Genomic DNA, 27,176 nt, shown 5'->3' with positions numbered 1-27,176 from the left:
GACACTGAGTTTTGTCTGTGACAGAGACTGCTTATCACAATCAACATATTTTTCTATGTTTCCATAGACATGTATTAAAACATTTCAGTTTTCAAGCTGAGCACTTTTAAACAAAGAAATTAGTATTTCTAATGCTACACTTTCTTGAAAACTTGGTTTGCAAATCTGCCAACCCCCCAAAAGCAAGATGTGAAAACAAGTGTATTTTTATTACTGCAGACCAAAGATGTTTGTAATCACAAGAAACATATTTTGTTCTCGAAACTTCCACCACAGCGATAATCCTAGCACGCATCACTTGCTGTGTTTTTACGAGTCGCAATCCCGGTTCAAGCCGCGCGAACCTAATCACTGCGCATGCGCTATGGGCGCAGCGCAGCACAGCTGTTGGGGTGAAATTAGTGAATCGTTTGAACTCCGATTTCGCGGGGTTTTTTTCATTGCGTTATTTTTCATCTTTATAAGTTGAATTTGCATTTTTGATAATTTGTTACAATAAGTCCATACCGAAAGGTATCAGAATCTGCAAAGTTGTATTTTGCGTTGCATGTGACCTGATGAATTTTTCCTCCGTGGAATCAATACGCCATCTTGATTCCGAGAGTGAGGATGACAGATATCAGGACGAGGCTAGGGGTCAATGACCTGGCGTCATTGGGGCATTGACCGCTTTTCTCGCAGCTGGCACTGATTCCACCTGTTTGACAGTAGATGGCATAGTCGCCGTACTTCGTGCAAAGGTCCTCGTCTGAAAACAAAGAGATATGTCAATTATGTTTTGCCTGCTAGATATCTGTTGTCACACACAGGACAATGTGTCGAGAAAAGGCTTCAGCCAAACATTTGAGGCGTCTCTTTAGCCAAGTTTTGCTGAGTGAGTGAGTATGGTTTTAGGAACTTCCAGGAACATCACTGAAGGGGGCATCAGAAACAGACTTTACATAATGTACCAATAATGGGAGTCTTCGGTATGACGACCTGACACTTTTAACCACAAGGCTACGCTCTTCACTCCAAGACTTAAGTACTACTCACTGAGTGTGTTACAGATTCCCTGTTATTACAAACAAGATATCGGAAAAATAAAAACAAAATCAGGCGAGTATAAAGAATTTTAAACTAATTACGTATATAATCTTATGACTTGGAATTACTCACTGAGTGTGGCACAAATTTCCGTTTCAGGCCCCGACGGAGTAAATGGGTCCGTGCAGTCAACCTTTGAAGTACCATACTTGCACGCTGTGCAGGAGCTCTTCGCTGAAATGGGAATCATTCTGACACTTGAGTTGTTGAAGAGTAAAGCTTTGAATTCAAGAATATGCCAATTGCAAGTTTTCACAACATACTCGAATCTTTTTCATGTTGTCAAAGATGGTACAGCTGATTCAGAAAAAACAACAATGCAGCCTTTCATCATCTGGTTCAGTAATTATGGACAGTAATTAATCACAACGACCACTAGGTTTCTGTTGACTTACAGTTTTTATTTATTATTCATCCATCATCTATGTATTCATCCATCCATTCATCCATCTATATATTCATCCATCCATCTATCTACTAGTATCTGTCTATCTATCATCTATCTATCTATCTTTCTATCTATCTATATCTATCTATCTATTCATTTATTTCAACATGTGCCTTTTGAGTGTAGATGTGTTAGAATAATAATAGTAATATAGCTTACTTTCATGTACGACAAAGTTTTCTCAGTAGCTTTACTGTCATGAAATACCGCCTTGAACACATGATATGTGAACCAGTAACCCACGCTGGGAGTGAAAAACCCTTGGCAAACAATTGTACTTTGTACTTGGAAACATTTAAACTTACTAGACAATGGGCTCTACTGTCAGGTAAGGCCTTGGTCGCCTTCATTTACGTGGTGTGTATTCTATTATGCGTTATTATATTACTGACTGGTAATGTCATCTGTTGTGTACCCTGAGGCTTATGGAGTTTGTAATCGTGTGTGAAACTGAGTGTATGTGTATCACTTATTACTGAACAGAAAAATTATATATATATATTATTTTTGCTAATCATTGTTGATTCTAGTAGAGCTTCTGGTTGTACGTTTGATCTGTGTTTAGTCACGACTGTGTTCCTGCAAACTTTGAAACCTTTTGATTTAAGGAATGACTGTGATCGAACACGTTTATTTTTACATGGCACATATTAATAATTCACATCGCCTTATATCCATATTATGTAAATATACATATTATATACATCTTAAGTACATCATCTTAAATACATGCTGACCTAGCTACCTGTGTTGCACAGTACTGCCGAGAGGACAAGGAGTAGAGCTGCTTTCATTTTCTCGAAGTCTGCCTTACAGTCAATAAACTGTGTTTAGGGTAATATAGCTATAATATAGCTGGAAACGGGTAAAGGCGTGATTGATTACTTCAATTCGAGACACAACGCTCGCTATGCCAGCCTGAATTGTAAGATCACGAGAAACAGGTATTTCGCAGAATCGAATGTGAAAGTAGGTTTCTGTGTGTGTGCTTGTTCGGGGGGTTTGCACTCAAACAGTATCGAATGGTTGGGACAGACGCATGGGGTATATATTCTTATGTCATTGCAGAACATTTCTTGGTGCATTGGTTCTTCGTCGAATGTTGTTTTGTGTCTTTATCGTATTAATATTCAGTGATTTTCTGAGCGGACAATTAAGACATATTTAAAGTAATTGAAGATATCTTAAACGAACTTATAGTATCTGAAATGCGTTTATGATTATGTACAATATGGTAGTAATTAGGGGTGTCACGATACACCAATCTCACGATACGATACGTATCACGATTTTAAGGTCACGATACGATACGTATCGCGATACATAATTTTCGCGCCTTTTCATAGCATTACCTTACCGGCAACGTACGCGCTCGCTGATTGGTCCATCAAAATAGTCTAGCCAATCACAAAAGCTGTTAGTTTCCAACCTTTTTTTTAAGTAAAGCTAGCTACCTCTATTTATCGGAGCGGTCTCGTATAATTTTACTATCAAGACTTTGAAGGAGATGGATATAGCATAAAAAATTGAATCGATAAAGTTTTAAAATAGGAATCGATACACGTAAGCATGTATCGCGTATCGTATCGTCAGTAAAAATGTATCGATGCATCGATACATTCGCGTATCGCGACACCCCTAGTAGTAATTGGTTTATTGATATGTAAAATACATTTAGAGATATCAAGCACTATTTTCCTTTCTCCTAACATTATATAATTATACCAGCAATCTACATTGAATGTCAGAAAACAAATTAAATATATCTTAAAGCCATTTTTGATCTAATTACGTCTACAATTTGGTGATTATGCTAGGGGTCAATGACTTGGCCTCATTGACGCATTGACCGCTTTTCTTGCAGCTGGTACTGAGTCCACCAGTATGACAGTAGATCGCATAGTCGCCATACTTCGTGCAAAGGTCCTCGTCTGAAATCAAAGGTACACAACGTGACAATTTTGTCTGTTAGATGCCAATTGCCGTACATTGGCTAAGTAAAAGCGAAATTCAGCCAGTAAAACCTTTCCAGCTGTCTCTATAAAGAAGACGTGAATGGCTTGTATGGTTTTATGTCGCCTTTTAACAGTCTATCAACATAACGGCTTAGGACCCCGGAACTAGGATACACACTTATTACCCACTTGGGGAGTCGAGCGAACACTTTAACCACGACGCCAAAAGTCTTGCTTCTGTACTTGAAGATCATGAACATTTTCTACTATGCCAGCAGTCTATTACATAAGATATATCACTCGGACCATGATATTCAAAACCAAAATTTGGGCATGTGTGGCTTTCTTTAAAATATGAATCACACAAAACTGTTATTACAAACAAGATATCGGAAAAATAAAAACAAAATCAGGCGAGTATAAAGAATTTTAAACTAATTACGTATATAATGTTATGACTTGGAACTACTCACTGAGTGTGTCACAAATTTCCGTTTCAGGCCCCGAGGGAGTAAATGGGTCCGTGCAGTCAGACTCTGAAGTACCATACTTGCACGCTGCGCAGGGGCTCTTCGCTGAAAAGGGAATCATTCTTATATTTGAGTTGTTGAAGTGTAAAATCTAAATACATGAATGTGACCATTGCAGGTTTTCCTAACACACTCGAATTTCAGCTCTGTTTTTCAATGATTTTACAATTCATTCAAATATGACTTTGTAGGAGTGTAAACAGGTCTCACAACGATGTCAAACTGTTACAACTCGTTCAGAAAATGAAAATCCATCCGTCCGCCCGTCCGTCCGTCCATCCATCCATCCATCCATCCATCCATCCATCCATCCATTCAACTCCATTACAATGTTGCTGACCAGCCTTTTCGAGCTGTTGGATAATCTACTTGTTGAGAAAAGTGGTTCATGTCCAAGGCCAAGGTTCGACGTAAAAAGGGCTTCGAGACATGAATGTATTATTTGGTGTTTTTCTTCAGTTTATCCAAATTACTAGTAATAACATATCATCTAGCCATAAATTATGAAGGGCCCCTTATGTGCATTGTGTTGGCTCTTGGAATGCCAGTGAATTTCCCCTTGCAGGTTAATAAAGTTTATCTTATTTTATTTTAAACCCAGCCCAATGTTTAGGGTCAATGCGAAAATCTCGACTTTTTTCAGCCTTATAATCCTGCTGCTAAATTCCTATCATGCTCAGAATTAGAGACCTGGCAACAACATGTGATAAATAAAAGTTTAAGTAAGTAATATTACACTATTAGCATACATTTAAAAATGTTTAAAAAACCCTTCACGATTTGGGGACTGAAAAGGCGAAAAATGAGAATAAATATAATTTGCACGTGTACCTAAATAATATAATTAATAAGGCAAGTTTTCAGTGCACCGTGCTTTGTGCTGCTAATAACGGTAACTGTACGGAGACGTTTCAACTGGACAGATGGGAACAAGACGTAACTATGTTGCTGATATCTATAAACGAGTGCATAGGTTCAAGCTCACCTAGTAATACCATCTATATGTCACTTCGTCATCTTTTTTTCTTGTGTCCATAATATAGCCTCAGTCAGTTGCATAGGCTGTGTTAAAATTATATATTTGTTTTCCTTGGTTAAACGTTTTATAGGGAATCAGATAAATATGTTCAGGTAGGCATAAACCAACGCTTGAAACTCAGTCAATGTGAGCATTGTTTATCATTGTTTACAGTGGAAACCATACCCGGAAGTGAATCAAAGGGAGATAATTCTAATTGCATCTTTTCTTTATTTTACTCGGAGCTCTGTCCTAGTTGTCTAGTTAACATGAGTTCAAACCCAATCAATGTCAGATTAAAGCGACAGTTTTTTTGTTTTTTGTTGTTGTCTATTTTGTTTATTAGCACGAAAAAGTTAGTCAGCAAATGTAAAAAAGCTGAGCAGCAGCAACTTTGAGCTCTCTTGTTTTTTGCCCATTTTCACGGTTTTCAATTGCCTTACCATTCTGAATTTTGGCACAATATTGGAAGATACTTCTTGCAATGTTGTATCAAATTTTCAGCTGAAAATATCTGCATTATGCTGATTTTCTAAACAATTTTGTGTGCAATTGGTTTGAAAATTCAGTTTGATTTGGATACATGCTCAATCCAACCCCAAGCTTTCCAAAGGCACAATGGCAATAAGCTACAGCCGGCATAGATTGATCACTAATGTTCAAGATCAGACAAGCCATGGACCCATTTGCCTCTCAACTCAGCTCCTGGACCGCTTACGTAACCTGGGAATATCAACCAGCAAGGAGACAAAGAGAGGTGTCAGGGCAGGGAGAAAAATACAAAGAAATATCGAAGTTATTCAAAATGTTTTTAATTCAGAAAACAGCACTAAACAACTGAAAATAAACAGTGACAATCTTCTCATTGTTCACCCTAAACCCAAATCGCCATGGATTCGAGTTGCCTTGTGGAGTGCTAGGTCTTCATGTCACAAAACAGAGGACATTTTGGACTTTGTAATATATAGATGGTGATATTGACATATTACTACTGACTGAAACATGGTTAAATACACATGGTGATGAAGCAAAGATAGTTGCAATGACGCCGTCCACACACGGGTGTATTCATATAGCACGACCAGACAGACCTGGTGGAGGGATTGCAGCTCTCTGTAGAAAATTTCTCGGAATTGAAAGGATTGATCTAACGATTTATCGCCAAAATCATTTGAAAAACTGTTTCTGAAGGTTGTGATATCTGAAACTTCCTTGACTCTGGTGTGTATCTACAGACCTCCACCTTCAAAGAAAAATAATCTCACTGTGCATGACTTTCACTCAATGTACCTCATCAATCAAGTCCTGGATGCGAACCAATATGCACACATGAATGAGGATAAGACCGAGGTGATGCTGATAGGCTCAAGCAAACAGTTGGCCAAAGTCGAAGAGACATCCATACTGATAGCAGGATCACAAATACCAATCTCTCACCACGTCAAAGATCTTGGTGTCTATCTGGATTTTCACTCCATGGAAAAGCAAGCTTCCCACATATGCAGAACGTGCTTTTATCATCTTAGAGCCATTGGCAATATACGACATCTTATAACAACTGAGGCAACAAAGCCCCAGTTCAATGGTCTAATTACATCAAGACTGGATTATTGTAACAGTTTGTTGCAGGGCATTAGTGACAGACATCTATCCTGACTACAAATGGTCCACAACACAGCGGCTAGGATCATTACCAAAACCAGGAAGTATGCGCATATATCACCCATCCTTAGGGACCGTTCATAATTTATGGCTAGCGGGGGGTGATGATGATTTTAACGGGGGGTCACGCATTTTGTTCTGGGGAAGTAGGAGGGGGTCATCAATTTCGTACACGTTTCTTGCGGGGTCAGCAATTTTGTACATAATTTTTTTTTAAAACCTTTTTGACAGTAGATGGCATAGTTTCCGTACTTCGTGCAAAGGTCCTCGTCTGAAATCAAAGGTACACAACGTGTCAATTTTGTCTGTTGGATGCCAACTGCCGTACACTGGTAATGATAGAACGGAAGAAGATGTTAAGAAAAACATTTAAACCCCACCCCACCCCCAGCCCCCACCCCCGTTCTCGGACTTTTCTATGGTAAATATATGACGCGTGGCTGACTTATAACGGGGTTCTACTTACTGATTTTGTCACAAAATCCCGATACAGGCCCCGAGGGAGTAAATGGGTCCGTGCAGTCAGCCTTTGCAGTACCATACTTGCACGCTGTGCAGGAGCTCTTCCCTGAAATGAGAATCATTCTGACATTTGAGATGTTGAAGTGTAAAAATGTTAATTCATGACACTGGCAATTGTACATTTTCACAACATACTCGAAGAATCTTTTTCATGCTGTAAAAGATTGAACAACTGATTCAGAAAACAACAACGATGTAGCCTTTGGTTGCCTGGTTCTGTCTGTAATGGATCGACTAGTAATCACAACGACTAGTAAGTTTCTGTTGACATACAGTTTTTATTCATATATGGACTTTTTGAATGTAGGTGTGTTGGACTTCAGTTATATATAGCATATATTTCAGACATATGGAGAACATTTCCATATTTGACACAGTGACAAACATTCTGCCAGCTATGATTTCCTACTCTGAATTTTCCTATATGTTCCCGTGTTCAATTGCCAATGAATCTGTTGACTTGACGTTGCTTGTGTTTGTGGCGAATACCAGCGACGTGCAGGGTTTCATTTACAATCAAAAAGTGATTTATGAACATGGTTATGGCCGCTTCTATTGCAACTGTTTTGGAATCCACCTGTCCGACAGTAGATTGCATAGTCGCTGTACTTTGAGCAAAGGTCCTCGTCTGAAAACAAAGAGATATGTCAATTATGTTTTGTCTGTTAGATGTCAGTTGTCATACACAGGACAACCTGTCGAGAATAGGCTTAAGCCAAACATTTCAGGTGTCTCTTTAACCATGGTTTGCTGAGTGAGTGAGTATGGTTTTAGGAACATTCAGTAACATCACTGACCGGAGCACCAGAAATAGACGTCACATATTGTAATAATAAATGGAGGTCTAACCAAGGTCTTCGGTTTGACGATCTGACACTTTAACTACAAGGTTACATATTTTTAAAAAACAAACATCCCCACCGGACCCCCACCTCCCATCCACCCAAAGAATTGGAACTACTCACTGAGTGTGGAACAAACTTCCGATTCAGGCCCCGAGGGAGTAAATGGGTCCGTGCAGTCAGCCTCTGAAGTACCATACTTGCACGCTGTGCAGGAGCTCTTCACTGAAAAGGAAATCATTCTGATATTTCAGTTGTTAAAGTGTAAAGCTTTGATTTCAAGAATATGGCAATTGCAAGTAGTCACAACATACTCGAATATTTTTCATGTTGTCAAAGATTGTACAGCTGATTCAGAAAAAAGCAACATTTCAGCATTTGGTCCCCTGCTTCAGCTTATAATGAAAAGTAATTAATCACAACGTCCAGTAAATTTCTGTTGACATACAGTTTTTATTCATCCACCCATCATCCATCCATCCATCATTCATCCATCTATCCTCCATCCATCCATTCATCCATCTATCTATTTTTTATTCATTTATTTGAACATCTGCCCTTTTTGAATGTAGATGTGTTAGACTTCAGTTAAATGGCTTACTTTCATGTACGACAAAACTTTCGCAATAGCTTCACTGTCACGAAATACCGTCTCGAACACATATATGCACCTGTAACTCACGCTGGGAGTGAAAAACCCTTGGCAAACATCTGTACTTTGTACTTGGAAAAATTTAAAGTTACTAGACAATGGGCTCTACTGTCAGGTAAGGCATAGGTCGCCTTCATTGAGGTGGTGTGCATTCCACATCTCTGAATTTGTAATTTAAAGGGACACTGAGCTAGATCTAATTCCCCGGGGATGGTTGTTGCTTTTGTTACTGTTATTTCTTCCCGCGACTACCCGGATAATATCCCAGAATTCTAGTCATCTGTTTTGCCTTAGTCATTGTACGTCTTTATATTTGTGTCTTAATTATTCTATTATTATATGTTTATGCATTTTGGATCATCATAAAATGTACACGATCTGTTTAAGAGGATTTATACCATAATTGTAATATCTAAACATTTGATAGATTGTCTACCTGAATCATATTTAGCACACACACACACCTAGTGGCAGTTTCTCAACTGGTCACGTGACTGTTTCAGGTTTTTCACACAGTTTATAACCTCATTCATCACACCTCACAACTATTTACATTAACAAATATCACATCTTACAACTATTTACATCAACAAATATCACAACTTACAACTATTTACATTAACAAATATCACATCTCACAACTATTTACATTAACAAATAGCACACCTTACAACTATTTACATTAACAAATAGCACACAACTATTTACATTAACAAATAGCACAACTCACAACTATTTACATTGACAAATAGCACATCTTACAACTATTTACATTAACAAATAGCACATCTTACAACTATCTACAATAACAAACATCACATATCACAACTATTTACATAAACAAATAGCACATCTTACAACTATTTACATTAACAAATAGCACACCTCACAACTATTTAGATTAACAAATAACACACCTCACAATTATTACATTAACAAATATAATTAAAGTACATTAAAAATAAGATACAGTATCAATCAGAACAGAGAAAACTCAAGCTGATGAATCTGCACTTACATCAAGATAAACATTGACACTGGTAGTAACAGCTGATCAAACAATAGAGGCAATAGAGGTGAACGCTAATATATGGGCAAAATACTTAAGGCATGTTTTGTAGTACATTCCATTTTCTGTTGAATAGACTGATTCAATCTTTTTTAATAGGAATGTATTTTTCTACTGTGAAGACGTATTTAAGGGTAACTTTAAAAGAATTAATGCATGGTTTAAACCCTTTGATGTTCATAACAAATATATGTCGTTTGGCTAGAATGATCATATGAGTTAATAAACTGTTAAAAATAATGGATTTAGGCTGTAAAATAAAAAATAATGTCATTCTTTGTTATTTCAGTATGTTTTCCGAATATTATATTAACATAGTAGTTAAAATCGTCCCAGAAGGATTTGACATATGGACATTTTATATACACATGGTCGATATTTACGCCTTCTGTCCCACAGAAAGCACACAAATCGGAGTCAACCACTTTCATTTTTAGTAGTTCTTTTTTGGTATAAATTATTCTATGCCAGAATTTGTATTGAAATTCTAATAGTTTTGTATCACTTATGGCTTTTCTATATCGTGAAAAAATACATTTCAAGTCAATAGATGTATCAACTTCTCTTTCCCATTTATTACAAACGTTCGGGAAACTGGTAGCTGAGATGAGTTTATCATAGAGAAGTCTAGATCCTTTACAGGGATTATTAATATCGTTCCAAGGGCACACCGTTTTAATGTGAAAGAGATCCATTATAACATTTTGCAGTCTTGTTCTCCATACCTTTGGGATGTTAAGTAATAAACGATTGTAATCAAGTATGGTACCCTATAAATTGAATGATGCTTTTAAGTTTATGAATGGAATTAATCCGTTTTCATCACAGACATCTTTTACATAAACTATACCTTTGTTAAACCAGTTTTTTATAATAAAGTTTGAGACATAAAAGTCGTGGTTTAACCACAGCGGTTGCATTAAAATGTCGTTGATATCCTCAGTGTTAACAGAATGGATCTTTACATATTTACTCCACGCCTTTACAACATCATTCATGAAGGGGTTTTTAATTTTCAAGTAAAACAGGATATTTGCACCGAAATGGAAGATATAGTCTAACCGAATACAGGTCATACTGTTTCTGTTTAGTGATGTATCTTTTTAGACATGAAATATTTAGTGATTCAATGAATGTTTTAATATCAATCATCCCTAAACCTCCATTTTCATATTTCCGCATAAGATTGATTCGTTTTATTTTGTCCTTTTTGTCGTTCCATATAAACTTTTAAAATCGATAAAATCGGGTAGTGGGTTTGGAAGGGGGGTAAATATATGAACTATGTTTGATAAGGCCAACGTTTTAATTACGGTAATTTTGACAATCAAAGTCAAATTACGTTTACCCCATTTTGAAAGAATTCTTTTGATGTTGTTTAGTCTTTTTAGTGTTGATGACCCACAGGTTTTGCAAAGAAGCGTTCAGTGTTATTCCCAATAATCGAAGTTTCCTACATGCATCTAGATTAAGGTTTAGGGTTAGTTTTATCTTACTTCCAGCGAGTGATCCAAGACAAACTGCCTTAATTTTATCAACGTTTATTTTACAACTATATAAATTCGGTTTAATATTTGAACGAAAAATGTTGTTTGTACACAGATACTTTACGACAGTATGTGGGTGTATTGAGTGTATGTTAGTAAATCTACATACATAAACACTACCTTTTGACAAATCCGCTGTGCAAGGTTAATCTTTTCATCGATGTTGGCTTTTTTTAAAAACTCAGCTAATAATTCCTCTTGCTGAACTTCAATGCGCATATCACATAACACATAATACGTTTGCCTCATCAAACCTTATGATCCAATAACATAAATGACAAATGAATAAATGTATGCTCAGTGGCATTGTATAGATATGTCAAATAAAAATAAATGTGCAATGAATGATGTGAAAAAAATGTGCTCAAAATATGTGCTATGTGCTCTTTGACCTTGTTGAATGTTGAAATATTGACAAATAAATAACTGGATATCTTAAACTCTTGACAGTTTTTCCTTGGGGGTTTTGTCTGGGGATAAAGAATTTGTCGGGGAATTAAGGTTTACACGGGTTGCAGCACAGGGAGTAGTAATCGCTGTTTAGCATGCAATTGTAATTGCCTTAAAATCCGACGCTAGGGTTGACGCTGTTTTGTGGATACGAACGGTACTTCAGTGTTGCCTAAGAAATACATATGTAGGAAACCTGGGTTAAATTGTAGAGTAATTAGGAGACGTGGGTTCTATATGTGGATATCAAGACATTAATTACCACTGATAGATTAATAGCTTACCGGAGAGTCTTGTAGCACATTGTTTCACTTGCTCTACTGACTTCCCGAGGTCCTGTTCAGGATCACGCAATCCCCGTTATAAAGCAGGATGTTAGCGCTATATAGGGGTGTTAGATTATCTTATTCTAGCGTTAGGTCGGGTTGGGGGAAAATTAGTGTAGGAAACAAAATAGGATTTAGGCTGTATTCTGGGGTAATGTTCGTTCAAGAAGGGTTGGTTTGGGTGGTTTATAAGAGAAGTTAAGGGATTAGTGTACCCGAAGGACTGAAGGGTATGTGAGTGAAAGAATTGTGGCATTTACAAGTTGTTGAGTTTTTGTTTCACAGATATAGGATCAAATTGGATCAGTCATCATACCATCCACGCATGAGAAAATCCGAAAAAGCCTACATTGCTGGTATACTTTATTAGAATCAGACTAGAACTACCGGGGATATTTTCAAATAACGGCATCTGATGGGCAACCAATGTTCTTATTGTCCCATTGTTTACATTGAAGAAATCCTGCCAATGTGGACGGTGTCTACCCGGTCCGTAGACCAAATTTCATTTGTTGCACTGTGTAGACAAACAGAAATAGGGTGATTACCTGTTTTGTAGACAGTGTGTGTTTACCCGAGCGTGGTGATCTTGTGACAAGTAATTGACCTTGTTAAGGTATAGCCTTTGATCAACAGTTTTATAATAAAGAATATTACCTGTTACAATATAGAATATTACATCACATCTTACCGACAAATAAAATGTTATTTAAGATTGGATATCGAGATAATTCAAAATGCAGCTTTTGCCAAGACGAAAATGAGACACCTTTTCACATATTCTAGTCTTGCAGCAAACCTGAATTGTAAAATCCCGAGAAACGGGTATTTCGCAGAATCGAATGTGAAAGTAGGTTTCTGTGTGTGTGCTTGCTGGGGGTTTGCTCTCAAACAGTATCGAATGGTTGGGACAGTCGCATGGGGTATATATTCCTATTTCATTGCATTTGCTTTTCGTCGAATGTTGTTTTGCGTCTTTAGCTAATACATGTACTATATCAATATGTGGTCACACGTTATTCCTTTTCACTTAGAAAATGGGGTTATTTCGTTCGTCCACGTTTCAGGGCCGCCGAACTCCGCTGTAGGCAATCTGCTGTTCGTACACCACTAACACCACGTCACAGGCAACAAACATTAACAAATATCACATCTCACAACTATTTACATTAACAAATAGCACACCTCACAACTATTTTCATTAGGAATAGCACACCTAACAACTATTTACATTTACAAATATCACATCTAACAACAATTTTCATTAAGAAATAGCACACCTAACAACTATTTACATTAACAAATATCACACCTTACAACTATTTACATTAAGAAACATCACATCTCACAACTCTTTTCATTAAGAAATGGCACATCTTACAATTATTTACAATAACAATAGCACACCTCACAACTATTTACATTTACAAATATCACACCTCACAACTATTTACATTAACAAATAGCACATCTTACAACTATTTACATTAACAAATAGCACATCTTACAACTATTTACAATTACAAACATCACATATCACAACTATTTACATTAACAAACAGCACATCTTACAACTATTTACATTAACAAATAATACACCTCACAATTATTACATTAACAAATATCACATCTTACAACCTCTTTTTAGCCTTTTCTTTATTACTCTCAGTGAGTTGCATAATTAAAGTACATTAAAAATAAGATACAGTATCAATCAGAACAGAGAAAACTCAAGCTGATGAATCGGCACAAATATCAAGATAAACATTGGCATTGGTAGTACTGACTGGCTGAGTTTGGCTTTACGCCGCTTTTAGCAATATTCCAGCAACATCACGGCGGGGGACACCAAAAATGGGCTTCACACATTGTGCCCATGTGGGGATTCGAACCCGGGTCTTCGGCGTGAGACATTGGTAGTAACAGCTGATCAAACAATATAGGCAATAGAGGTGAACGCTAATATATTGGCAAAATACTTAAGGCATGTTTTGTAGTACATTCCATTTTCTGTTGAGTAGACTGATTCTATCATTTTTAATAGCAATGTATTTTCTACTGTGAAGACGTATTTTACGGTTACTTTAAAATAATTAATGCATGGTTTTAACCCTTTGATGTTCATAACAAATATATGTCGTATGGCTTGAATGATCATATGAGTTAATAAACTGTTAACACAAGAAGAAAAAAGAATGTCATTGTTTGTTATTTCAATATGTTTTCCGAATATAATATTAACATAGTTGTTAAAATCGTCCCAGAAGGATTTGACATATGGACATTTTATATACACATGGTCGATATTTACGCCTTCTGTCCCACAGAAAGCGCACAAATCGGAGTCAACCACTTTCATTTTTAGTAGTTCTTTTTTGGTATGAATTATTCTATGCCAGAATTTGTATTGAAATGCTAATAGTTTTGTATCACTTATGGCTTTTCTATATTGTGAAAAAATACATTTCCAGTCAATAGATGTATCAATTTCTCTTTCCCATTTATTACAAACGTTCGGGAAACTGGTAGCTGAGATGGATTTATCATAGAGAAGTCTAGATCCTTTACAGGTATTATTAATATCATTCGGAGGGTACACCGTTTTAATGTGAAAAAGATCTATTTTAACATTTTGCAGTCTTGTTCTCCATACCTTTGGGATGTTAATAATAATAATAATAGTAATAAACGATTGTAATCAAGTATGGTACCCTATATATTGAATGATGCTTTTAAGTTTATGAATGGAATTAATCCGTTTTCATCACAGACATCTTTTACATAAACTATACATTTGTTGAACCAGTTTTTTATAATAAAGCTTGAGTCACGAAAGTGGTGGTTTTACCACAGCTGTTGCATTAAAATGTCGTTGATATCCTCAGTATTAACAAAATGGATCTTTACATATTTACTCCACGTCTTTAGAACATCATTCCAGAAGAGGTTTTTAAGTTTCAAGTAAAACAGGATATTTGCATCGAAATGGAAGATATAGTGTAACCGAATACCGGAGAGGTCATACTGTTTCTGTTTAGTGATGTATCTTTTTAGACATGAAATGTTTAGTGATTCAATGAATGTTTTAATATCAATCATTCCTAAACCTCCATTTTCATATTTCCGCATAAGATTGATTCGTTTTATTTTGTCCTTTTTGTCGTTCCATATAAACTTGAAAAAGAGATAAAATCGGGGAGTGGGTTTGGAAGGGAGGTAAATATATGAACTATGGTTGATAAGGCCAACGTTTTAATTACGGTAATTTTGACAATCAAAGTCAAATTACGTTTACGCCATTTTGAAAAGAATTCTTTTGATGTTGTTTAGTCTTTTTAGTGTTGATGACCCACAAGTTTTGTAAAGAAGCGTTCAGTGTTATTCCCAATACGTCGAAGTTTCCTACATGCCAATCTAGATTAAGGTCGAGGGTTAGTTTTATCTTACTTCCAGCGAGTGATCCAAGACAAACTGCCTTAATTTTATCAACGTTTATTTTACAACTATATAAATTAACAAATAGCACACCTCACAACTATTTACATTAAACAACATAGAGCTATCAATCAACATATTGTCGGTTTAATATTTGAACGAAAAATGTTGTCATACACTTTACGACAGTATGTGGGTGTATTCAGTGTATGTTAGTAAATCTACATACATAAACACTACCTTTTGACAAATCCGCTGTGCAAGGTTAATCTTTTCATCGATGTTGGCTTTTTTTAAAAACTCAGCTAATAATTCCTCTTGCTGAACTTCAATGCGCATATCACATAACACATAATACGTTTGCCTCATCAAACCTTATGATCCAATAACATAAATGACAAATGAATAAATGTATGCTCAGTATAGATATGTCAAATAAAAATAAATGTGCAATGAATGATGTGAAAAAATGTGCTCAAAATATGTGCTATGTGCTCTTTGACCTTGTTGAATGTTGAAATATTGACAAATAAATAACTGGATATCTTAAACTCTTGACTGTTTTTCCTTGGGGATTTTTGTCCGGGGGATAAAGAATTTGTCGGGGGACTGTGTCCAACGATGCACTTTTGGGGATTTTTTGTCCTGTTACCAACCTTAATGTATACTGTTGGGTATTTACTCCAGGTTCACTCATGAAATGCTAAATGGGAATTTTTGTCGGGTAATCTGAGTGAATGCTGACAAATAATAGGTGAAGGTTTACACGGGTTGCAGCACGGAAGTAGTAATCGCTGTATAGCATGCAATTGTAATTGCCTTAAAATCCGACGCTGGGGTTGACGCTGTTTTGTGGATACGAACGGTACTTCAGTGTTGCCTAAGAAATACATATGTAGGAAACCTGGGTTAAATTGTAGAGTAAGTAGGAGGCAGGGGTTCTATATGTGGATATCAAGACATTAATTACCACTGATAGATTAATTGTATACCGAAGAGTCTTGTAGCACATTGTTTCACTTGCTCTACTGACTTCCCGAGGTCCTGTTTCAGGATCACGCCATCCCCGTTATAAAGCAGGATGTTAGCGCTATATAGGGGTGTTAGATTATCTTATTCTAGCGTTAGGTCGGGTTGAGGAAAAATTAGTGTAGGAAACAAAATAGGATTAAGGCTGTATTCTGGGGTAATGTTCGTTCAAGAAGGGTTTGTTTGGGTGGTATATAAGAGAAGTTAAGGGATTAGTGTACCCGAAGGACTGAATGGGTATGTGAGTGAAAGAATTGTGGCATTTACAAGTTGTTGATTTTTTGTTTCACAGATATAGGATCAAATTGGATCAGTCATCATACCATCCACGCATGAGAAAATCCGAAAAAGCCTTCATTGCTGGTATACCTATTAGAATCAGACTAGAACTACCGGGGATATTTTCAAATAACGGCATCTGATGGGCAACCAATGTTCTTATTGTCCCATTGTTAATACATTGAAGAAATCCTGCCAATGTGGACGGTGTCACCCCGGTTTCATTTGTTGCACTGTGTAGACAAACAGAAATAGGGTGATTACCTGTTTTGTAGACAGTGTGTGTTTACCCGAGCGTGGTAATCTTGTGCCAAGTAATTAACCTTGTTAAGGTATAGCCTTTGATCAACAGTTTTATAATAAAGAATATTACCTGTTACAATATAGAATATTACATCACATCTTACCGACAAATAAAATGTTATTTAAGATTGGATATCGAGATTATTCAAAATGCAGCTTTTGCCAAGACGAAAATGAGACACCTTTTCACATATTCTGGTCTTGCAGCAAATTTAATCATATCTGGCAAAAAATTGAAAATCTTACTAAATCGGAAAACTGAAATCAATATTAAATTAACAAAAAGACAAGTATTGCTTGGTTTCCAGACAAAAACGATGACCCTTTCAATATTATTATCATCATCTTCAAAAACCTCATTTTAGGAAGCAGATTTAAAAACAGTGAGCCACCTTTTCATCTTTTCCAGAATGAACTTAGACATTACTATATATATATCAGCGCCTTTGATAAGTGTTGGTCTTCATGTCATAGACTGTTTATATAATTATAAAAATCGTGTTTGTACGATTGTAACCAAAATGTCCATTGTTGATATTTGTTTGAAAAGCTGTAAAACAATTTTTTTTAACAATAAAAATTATATAAAAAAGAAGTTAATCTACATCCAGCATATTGCATCCTACCAGTACATTCATAGACAACAACAGCTTTGATTTCACAATTAATTGGTTTTATATTTTATATTTTGAAATACATGTAGTTTGAAACCAAGATGTCAAGAAATCAAGCGCGATACACAGCTGCTCAGGCTCTACGTGTGACTGTTGAAAGTGACACCGACCCTTCGGATTTGGACAATTATGATTTTGATGATGATGATTATATGGTTGGGTTTATTGATTGACCACCGGCTGCGAAGAAGCGATGCTACCTTTGTCCAAGGACAGCTGACATTAATCGCTCTGAATCAGTGCCCATTTAATTAGCTGAAGCAGTTGAAGACGACGATGTGATGCCCCGCCGCCATTTTGGATCTTTTGGCTGAGGTATTAGAAGTTACATTTGATTCAAAATTGCATACTAGTTCTTCTCCAATTAAACAACCCGTGCAATATCACATGTTGTAGTACTACGCAAACCCCACGTGCATTTTCCTTGCGCTGTTTGCACATTCTGTAGCTGCATATTCTGTGTCATGTTGACCTACCTGTGTTGCACAGTGCTGCCGAGAGGACAAGGAGTAGAGCTGCTTTCATTTTCTCGAAGTCTTCCTTACAGTCAATAAGCTGTGTTTAGGGTAATATAGCTATAACATAGCTGGAAACGGGTACAGGCGTGATTGGTTACTTCAGATCGAGGCACAGCGCTATGCCAACATGAATTGCAAGATCACGAGAAACGGGTATTTCGCAGAATCGAATGTGAAAGTAGGTTTCTGTGTGTGTGCTTGTTCGGGGGTTTGCTCTCAAACAGTATGGATTTGTTGGGACAGACGTATGGGGTATATATTCATATTTCATTGCATTTGCATTTCGTCGAATGTTGTTTTGTGTCTTTATCGTATTAATATCCAGTGATTTTCTGAGCGGACAATTAAGACATATTTAAAGATATTGAAGATATCTTAAACGACCTAATAGTATCTGAAATGCGTTTATGATTATGTACAATATGGTAGTAATTGTTTTATTGATATGTAAAATACATTTAGAGATATCAAGCACTATTTTCTTTTCTCCTAACATTATATACTTATATCAGTAATCTACTTTGAGTGTCAGAAACTAATTAAATATATCTTCTATCATTTTATGATATCTTAAAGCCATTTTTAATCTGGATATGTCTACAATCTGGTGATTATGGGTTCGAATCCCAAATACGCCTTCACAATTTTAAGATAGAATTCAAAGTGACACTTGACCTAGCTAATACATGTACTATATCAAAATGTGGTCACACGTTATTCCTTTTCACTTAGAAAATGGGGTTATTTCGTTCGTTCGGCCTTTTTAAGGGCAGCCGAACTCCGCTGTAGGCGATCTGCTGTTCGTACACCACTAACACCACGTCACAGGCAGGCGCGTTTGAGATGGAGTAGACATCATGGCGGCTGGAATCAACGCCACTGGTCTCGTGTGCTATTCTCAGATGAAAGCAGATTCAGATTCAATTTGTCAATCCATGGTGGTCGGCAGAGGACTTATCGTCGCAATGGAGAGCGAATCACAGATGCAAATGTGGCCACGTATGGCCGATTTGGCGGGGGTCGGTATAACTAGGGATAACTCCTACTGGACGTACTCCACTGCACGTGGTCGACGGTAATCTTACCGGACTGCGTTATCGGGATGAGATTCTGGCTCCTATAGCAGTACCATTCCTGCAAGCTATGCATGGCTTTTATGGTCGATCCTCATAGGGCGAGGATTGTCACGGAATTCCTTAGGCAGCAGGGTGTGGAGCGGATGGAGTGGCCAGGATGCTCGCCAGACCTCAACCCAATTGAGCATGCCTGGGATGAACTCGGTCGACGTGTGTACACACGTCACCCAGCACCAGTGGATCTCCCAGGACTCTGCAGAGCTCTAGTAGAGGAATGGAATTTGATTCCGCAAGCTTTCTTTATGAACTTGATAAGGAGCATGAGAACAAGGTGCACCTGTGTCTTGGACGCGCGAGGAGGGTACACAAGATACTGAATGACCGAGTGCTTCATGTTTGTCATATTCATTTTGTGGGGTTGGTCTATACAACTAATATATGCTAGTGCTGTTTGAACTTTTTGTCTGTATGCCACGATGTGTCACGTTTGTCAACACATTCAACATTATGATTCATGACACTCTTAGTTCTATTATTTCTGAGAAACTCTTCTTTACACGTGCTATTTATCATTTGACCCTTTATCAAAAGAACAGTGAACAGCTTTTAATACATTTTATTACAAGTGGTACATTCCATGTTATGTCCAAAACATGTTCCACAACGTACACAATATTAACCAAACACAATGAAATTAAAATCATTAAAATGTCGAGTTTAATGTAAGGGCTTAAAGCTTCCGAATCGTTAAGTATGGATTGCCAACGCAATAAAAAAAAATCAAATTACGTAAACATTTGTGATGAATTTTAACAGACCCATTACACACAGACAACGACAGCATGTCCTCAGTGGAATCAATACGCCATCTTGATTATGAAAGTGAGGATGACAGATATCAGGACGAGGCTAGGGGTCAATGACCTGGCCTCATTGACGCATTGACCGCTTTTCTTGCAGCTGGTACTGAGTCCACCAGTATGACAGTAGATAGCATAGTCGCCGTACTTCGTGCAAAGGTCCTCGTCTGAAATCAAAGGTACACAGCGTGACAATTTTGTCTGTTAGATGCCAATTGCCGTAAATTGGATAGTCTATTAACAGTCTATGAACATGACGGCTTGGGACCCCGGAACTAGGATACACACTTATTACCCATTTGGGGAGTCGAGCGAACACTTTAACCACGACGCCAAAAGTCTTGCTTCTGTACTTGAAGATCATGAACATTTTCTACTATGCCACCAGTCTATTACATAAGATATATCACTCGGACCATGATATTCAAAACTAAAATTTGGGCATGTGTGGCTTTGTTTAAAATATGAATCACACAAAACTGTTATTACAAACAAGATATCGGAAAAATTAAAACAAAACCAGGCAAGTATAAAGAATTTTAAACTAATTACGTATATAATGTTATGACTTGGAACTACTCACTGAGTGTGTCACAAATTTCCGTTTCAGGCCCCGAGGGAGTAAATGGGTACGAGCAGTCAGCCTTTGCAGTACCATACTTGCATGCTGTGCAGGAGCTCTTCACTGAAATGGGAATCATTCAGACATTTGACTTGTTGAAGTGTAAAGTTTGTTGGAGTGTAAAACAGGTCTGACAACGTTGTCAAAACTGTTACATCTCGATCAGAATATGAAAATCCATCCATCCATCCATCTATTCATTCTTTCATGCATTCATTCATTCATTAAACACCATTACAACGTTGCTGACCAGTCTTTACGAGCTGTTTGATAATCTGCTTGTTGGGAAAAGTGGTTCAGGCCTTTAAGCCAATTGTTCCACGTAAAAAGGGCTTCGAGACATGAATGTATTATTTGGTGGTTTTCTTCTGCTTATCTGAATTACTAGTAACAACATATCACCTACTTTCACTTATCTTCCTGAACCTAAAAATGGTATCTCGTGCAGATACATAGTTGCGAATATAGTACTAGGAAATAGTTAAAAATCAGTTATCGGTAATTGGAGGGTATCGTCAGCGTGCAAATCATCAAAATCATAAAGTTGGACCCTTGACAAAATGAATATGGTAATATTCATGACATGCCTGGCGTTGGTTGCCTAAATCGAGGTTACAATCGTCCGCAGTGATGTATCAGTACACCTGGTAGAGAGGTCATGCGTGTGTCTAAGGCACTCATGCAACTAGTGGAGACATCCTATATATTTCCTTACAGCTAGGAGATACAGTGGTTTAGATTATATTATAATGTAACTGTACCAGACACTGATATGTCCGTGTTTACAAGGGTTTGAAATGTAAAACCTCTCTCAGACGGGTAAGCATCTGTAACATGGTAAGTTTTCAAACGTTTTCACTCCTGGAAAGTTAGGCATCATTTCGGATATTAAATGATGCGAAGTGCAGGATATATTTACTATATTTAAATAGTGATTTATGCACATGGTTATAAAACGGTCGGATTCGTACCATTGGAACATTCGCCCCTTTTCGTGCAACTCGTTTGGATTCCACCGTTCTGACAGTAGATTGCATAGTCGCCGTACTTCGAGCAAAGGTCCTGGTCTGAAAACAAAGGGACACAACATGTCGATCAATTATGTTTTGTCTGTTAGATGTCAGTTGTCATACACAGGGCAACATGTCGAGAATAGGCTTATGCCAAACATTTCAGGTGTCTCTTTAACCAAGGTTTGCTGAGTGAGTGAGTATGGTTTTAGGAACTTCCAGTAATATCACTGACGGGGTATGAACAAAAGACTTTACATATTGTACCAGTGAGACGAGGTCGAACCCGGGTTTTCGGTGTGAAGGCCTGACATTTTAACTACAAGGCTACATCTTAACAAAAACCCATCCCCGCCCGACCCCTACCTCCCCAACCCCCACCCCAAGACTTGGTACTACTCACTGAGTGTGTCACAAATTTCCGATTCAGGCTCCGAGGGAGTAAATGGGTCCGTGCAGTCAGCCTCTGAGGTACCGTAACTGCACGCGTTGCAGGAGATGCTGTTCACTGGAAAGGGAATCATTCTGTTTTTTGAATTGTTGAAATGTAAAGCTTTGAATTAAAAAAAATATGGCAACTGCATGTTTCACAGCACACTCGAATCTTTTCAGTGTTGTCAAGGATTTTACCACTGCTTCAGAACACCGTTGGCACATGCTTCAGTATGTAATAGCTAGTAAATAATCACAACGACTACTTAGCTTCTTTCTGTATTTATAAATTTCTTTGCTTGGTTGTCCGTCCGCCCGTCCGTCCGTTCATTCGTTTGTTCATTCATTCATTCATTCATCAGGTGCTGTAATCAGTACGGGTAAATAAGATATCATGTAGAAAGAATGTTATGTTGTGAAATGATAATCAGATAATCAGATGATATAGTATGACCAACTGTGTTTAAAGATGGCTCATGTTTACTGTCACTTTTGTTCGGTTAAAGGGCATAGAATCCCATACGCTTAAATCAATGTACAATTTTCGGCAACCTTTGTGGTCATTTCTTTGAGACTTGAAAAAAGGAGTGCAATCATTTCTGTTTGCGCTTGGTTTCATTCACCAGTGTGACAATCAATGAACAGGGCTACAACCTGACCTGGTATGGGGCATACGCATACATAAGGATGATCTGTAAAAGATTTTCCAAATGTCTTGAAAGACATGCAAGTGAGTTGGTTCCAGCTTTCATCAAAAATACATGTACAGAACAAGGTGGTACACATAACACCTTTTATATATAACTCAGAAGCTAAAAAGGGGAACAAGCTTCAAGAGATATACAGATTGAAATGATTATTTTAACCCCCATATGTCTATTTATATTTAAATCATAATTACGATTGTTTGTGTGATTATACTGACCCTTCGAACATACCATACATTAATTTTAGACATGCTCGTGCTATGATCAATGGAAACGAGCACAACGTGTACCCGACATTAAGCATTTATCACATTTCAGTAAACTGTTTTGATAACTTCAGCAATCCAGTCTCAAGAGGCCACTAACGGGATCGAGTGGTGCTGATTTGGGTGCTACACGTCATCGTTTCCCAATTGCTCATTATGTCAGTCATGGACTGTCTGGTCCAGACCGCTGCCATATAGCTGGAATATTGCTCAGTGTGGTGTTAAGCAATCAATAAAGAATAAATGAATATAAATATATGCGGAAGGTTAGCATGTAATTGATGGTTATTGCAAGAGATGCTGGTTGTCATCCATCGACTATCAGCCGATTGACCAGAAAACATCAGCAAACTAATGACCTTAAAGACACTCAGCTTTAAGGTTGTTGATACTTAAGTGATTTCTTGAGGACTGTATCCGAAAATCTTGAAAGATAACTTGAAACTTGTTAACGTCATACGACCATAGTTATCGGCATTACAAAATTGTCAAACTCGACACATTAACGTTATCGAATGTCATAGCCGTCATCATACTAATAGCTGTGACCTTCTCTGGAGTCCAGTGAGCTCTGTACCCATTGAAGCCCCTGCTGCGCCGTGATCGTTGTCAATACCTATGTCCGCCATGTGCTTTTACCTTCTCCCAACAATACAATATATAATCTTAATTTCGGCCCATAGGCATAAAAACGGAAAACATACCCAATGTTAGCACTTGGGCTTAAGTTTGCATGTTCTTAAGCGCAGGAAAATACCGTCGGTACCTTCACTATTAAATGGTGATTATTAAACATGGTTATGATGAAGTCAGATTCTTACCATCGGAACAGTGACCATATTTCTTACAGCTGATATTGAGTGCGCCCGTCTGGCAGTAGATAGCGTAGTCGCCATACTTCGAGCAAAGTTCCTCGTCTGAAAACAAAGGAACATGACATGTGTATCAATTATGTTTTGTCCGTTAGATGTCCGTTGCCGTAAATAGGACAACACAACAGCGTTAGGTTTAAGACAAACAAATTTCAGGTGTCTCTCCAGCCAAGTTTCTTCACACGTTGTACCTATATGGAGGGTGAACCCGGGCCTTCAGCATGACGACCTACCCCACCGGCCCGCAAAACTTGCTTTATAACTTGAATATCTTGAATGCCTTGTGTAGTCAGTCTACAGCATACCGTTCTGGTCAAGAATAGAGCAATTAAGTATTTTGGAGGGGTTCCACTTACTGACTGTGTAACAAATGCCCGTTACAGGCCCCGAGGGAGTAAATGGGTCCGTGCAGTCAGCCTCTTCAGTATTATAACTGCACGCTGTGCAAGAGCTCTTCACTGAAAAGCGAATCATTCTGATATTTGAGTTGTTGATGTGTAAAATTTATGCATATGACCATTGCAGGTTTTCTTTGCAAGAATATAATGAAACTCATCACCCACATCATTCAAAAAACATGATTTACATTTTCTTTCAGCTGTTGGTATCCTATTCCATCTTCCTTTTTCAATTGGTAATTTGTGGCATGAAGTACGAAAATGGCGTAAGGGGTAAATTTGTTAAAGGGTAGGGACGTTAGAGTATTTTCAAATTCAAATTGAGATTTCAAAGGATAATATATTTGACTTTTTTAAATTTTCCACCTCTGAGCTCCAGATTTGAATAGCGTTGGCATTTAAAATTGAATGAGCTGTATTTTTTATTCAGGAAGATAAAAAAGGGGACTGTGAAGGCCATACATAACTTAAACCGATGTTATTGAAAATATTCTCTTAACATGAATTCCAGCTATAGCTTTGAATACCTTCATCATGAAGATTATATACAATAGAATTAAAGATTAAAGATAACTTAGATGAATTGTTTGCACGTATCCATGTGGCCACCATCTGGTCATTTACCGAAGGATTCGTGGTTTCTTTTAAGTGCACAGGGCTGTGTACTGTACACTAGGGGTTGTGACAACACTGAAAGAGTTTGCACACAAAGTTGACTCCAAGGTTTTTACACCCGGTCACAGGTGGGCTCGATCCCTTCACCATAAGCTCGTTAGACCTCTAGCCTGGCGCTTCTGACAGCTCGTCCACCACGCCCCTATTGATTCATTGATTGATTCATTCATATTTTCCTTCCTTCATCACTGATGTATTTGAAAACACCATTACACTGTTGCTGACCAGCTGTCGGGCTCAGGATGCCATGTTATGGCACAGACTCTACGGGTCTTATTCCTAAGCTGTATATACATCCTCTGGCTGCATATAAAGACGACATCATCATGTTCACCTACCTGTATGACACAGTATTGCCGAGAGGACAAGCAGCAGAGCTGCTTTCATTTTGTCTGTAGTGAAACACCTTTGTTAAAGTTGACTCTTTATCGGCTGTGGTTGTAAAAACGGCTGCTTGGTTACCTCACCGACCCGTGTCGACTGTAACATCCAAACCACAATACATGATACCTTTACAGATTTTAGGGGATGTGAAGGTATGTTTGTCTGTGCATGCTTGTAGCCTACGTTTACAATGTCACTGGACGAATCGATCATCTACATAGCCCAGAAGTAGGATATAAATATGCAATGTGTTATGTGAACAGCTAGGTTACCTGTAGAGCACGACGTCTAATTTAGAGCCCGAGCTTATGTCCTCTTCAGAAAGAGATATATCAAAGTACCGTTGGGGTATATTCGCAAAGGAGTTTCATTTTCATTGTAGTAGATTTCTTGGTGTTTAGGTAATTGCAGCAAATCATATGATGGATATGATATATGTAAAAGGTATCTGTCACCCATGAGGTATCAAATGGAAATATGATATATGTAAAAGGTATCTGTCACCCATGAGGTATCAAATGGAAATATGATATATGTAAAAGGTATCTGTCACCCATGAGGTATCAAATGGAAATATGATATATGTAAAAGGTATCTGTCACCCATGAGGTATCAAATGGAAATATGATATATGTAAAAGGTAGCTGTCACCAATGAGGTATCAAATGGAAATATGATATATGTAAAAGGTATATGTCACCAATGAGGTATCAAATGGAAATATGATATATGTAAAAGGTATCTGTCACAAATGAGGTATCAAATGGAAATACGATATATAAAAGAACAACTTTTATTGAACTATGATAGTGGTGATAATTGAAAAGAACTAAATGTAAAATAGTCCTAATTCTCATTTAATAAGCTATTTTTAGTGAAAGTTCACTAGTCAATAAAAACCTGATAAAAAACAACTCATCTTATAGAATAGTAATGTCGATCGACCTACTCTGTGATCACTTATATGTTCTTCATCAGCTTTAGGTTGAAGTTGGGCGATATACTGATTCGAGAATTATGTTCACAGTTGAAGACGAGCTCCGATAATTGCGCTGTCTATTCTCAGTATCGAAAGAAGTGTATACAATCTTAATAATTATACAATAGTTATTATTTTAAGAAACATGATGGGAATAAATAGACGCAAAGCAATGTTGACTATTACTCAACATTACATTTTCATTGTACTGTAGGCCTGTGTCTTCCAAAATAAGAGAAACACATGAAACGAATTAAATTAATATTACAGACCTCTTCCAGTGGAGAGACACTTACTTTTGCTGCACACAGTATGACAATTCCTGTCTGGTCGGCAGCCAGATAATACAGGTATCAGTTCTAACGTGGCTCCCGTAGAGAGTCGTTTGGTATCCTTCTTCCCTTCGGATATCGCCATATTGTCTACTATAACCACAGTGGTTTTATACATCGTCCCTACAATGTATTGACCCGAACAATCCCCTTGAACAAACAAAGCAGTCACATGTTTTTTTAGAGACGCCTTAAGCATGTGCAGAGTGCAATGACAC

The 27,176-nt window shown here is 37.4% G+C and overlaps 1 protein-coding gene across 1 annotated transcript; it reads right to left on the bottom strand.

The window, feature by feature from the left end:
* Nucleotides 1–536: 536 nt before the first annotated feature.
* Nucleotides 537–27,043, bottom strand: LOC124272157. The gene is made up of 8 exons (XM_046707297.1): nt 26,923–27,043; nt 24,140–24,235; nt 22,317–22,421; nt 21,875–21,970; nt 8,187–8,288; nt 7,754–7,849; nt 7,166–7,270; nt 537–748 (listed from the first exon to the last, which is right to left on the bottom strand). The coding sequence occupies exons 1-8, from the start codon at nt 27,041–27,043 to the stop codon at nt 579–581; spliced, it is 891 nt and encodes a 296-aa protein (XP_046563253.1). The 3' UTR covers nt 537–578.
* Between the last annotated feature and the right edge of the window lie 133 nt (nt 27,044–27,176).

The sequence above is a fragment of the Haliotis rubra genome, unplaced genomic scaffold (genome assembly GCF_003918875.1).
Source record: "Haliotis rubra isolate DU_JTF1 unplaced genomic scaffold, ASM391887v1 Scf167, whole genome shotgun sequence".
Lineage (NCBI taxonomy): Eukaryota > Metazoa > Mollusca > Gastropoda > Lepetellida > Haliotidae > Haliotis > Haliotis rubra.
The sequence above is the reverse complement of the archived record's forward strand: the minus strand, read 5'-3'. Positions and strand labels throughout refer to the sequence as shown.

Bases quoted from the DNA above. Each gene is read 5' to 3' on its own strand.
- LOC124272157 (XM_046707297.1), bottom strand. From the start codon at position 27,043: ATGGCGATATCCGAAGGGAAGAAGGATACCAAACGACTCTCTACGGGA. The intron at 24,236-26,922 runs GTAAGTGTCTCT...CTTTGTTTTCAG, and splicing joins TCATACTGTGTGCAGCAAAA to ACGAGGAACTTTGCTCGAAG. The intron at 749-7,165 runs GTAAGTAGAACC...CTTTGTTTTCAG, and splicing joins GGGATTTTGTGACAAAATCA to ACGAGGACCTTTGCACGAAG.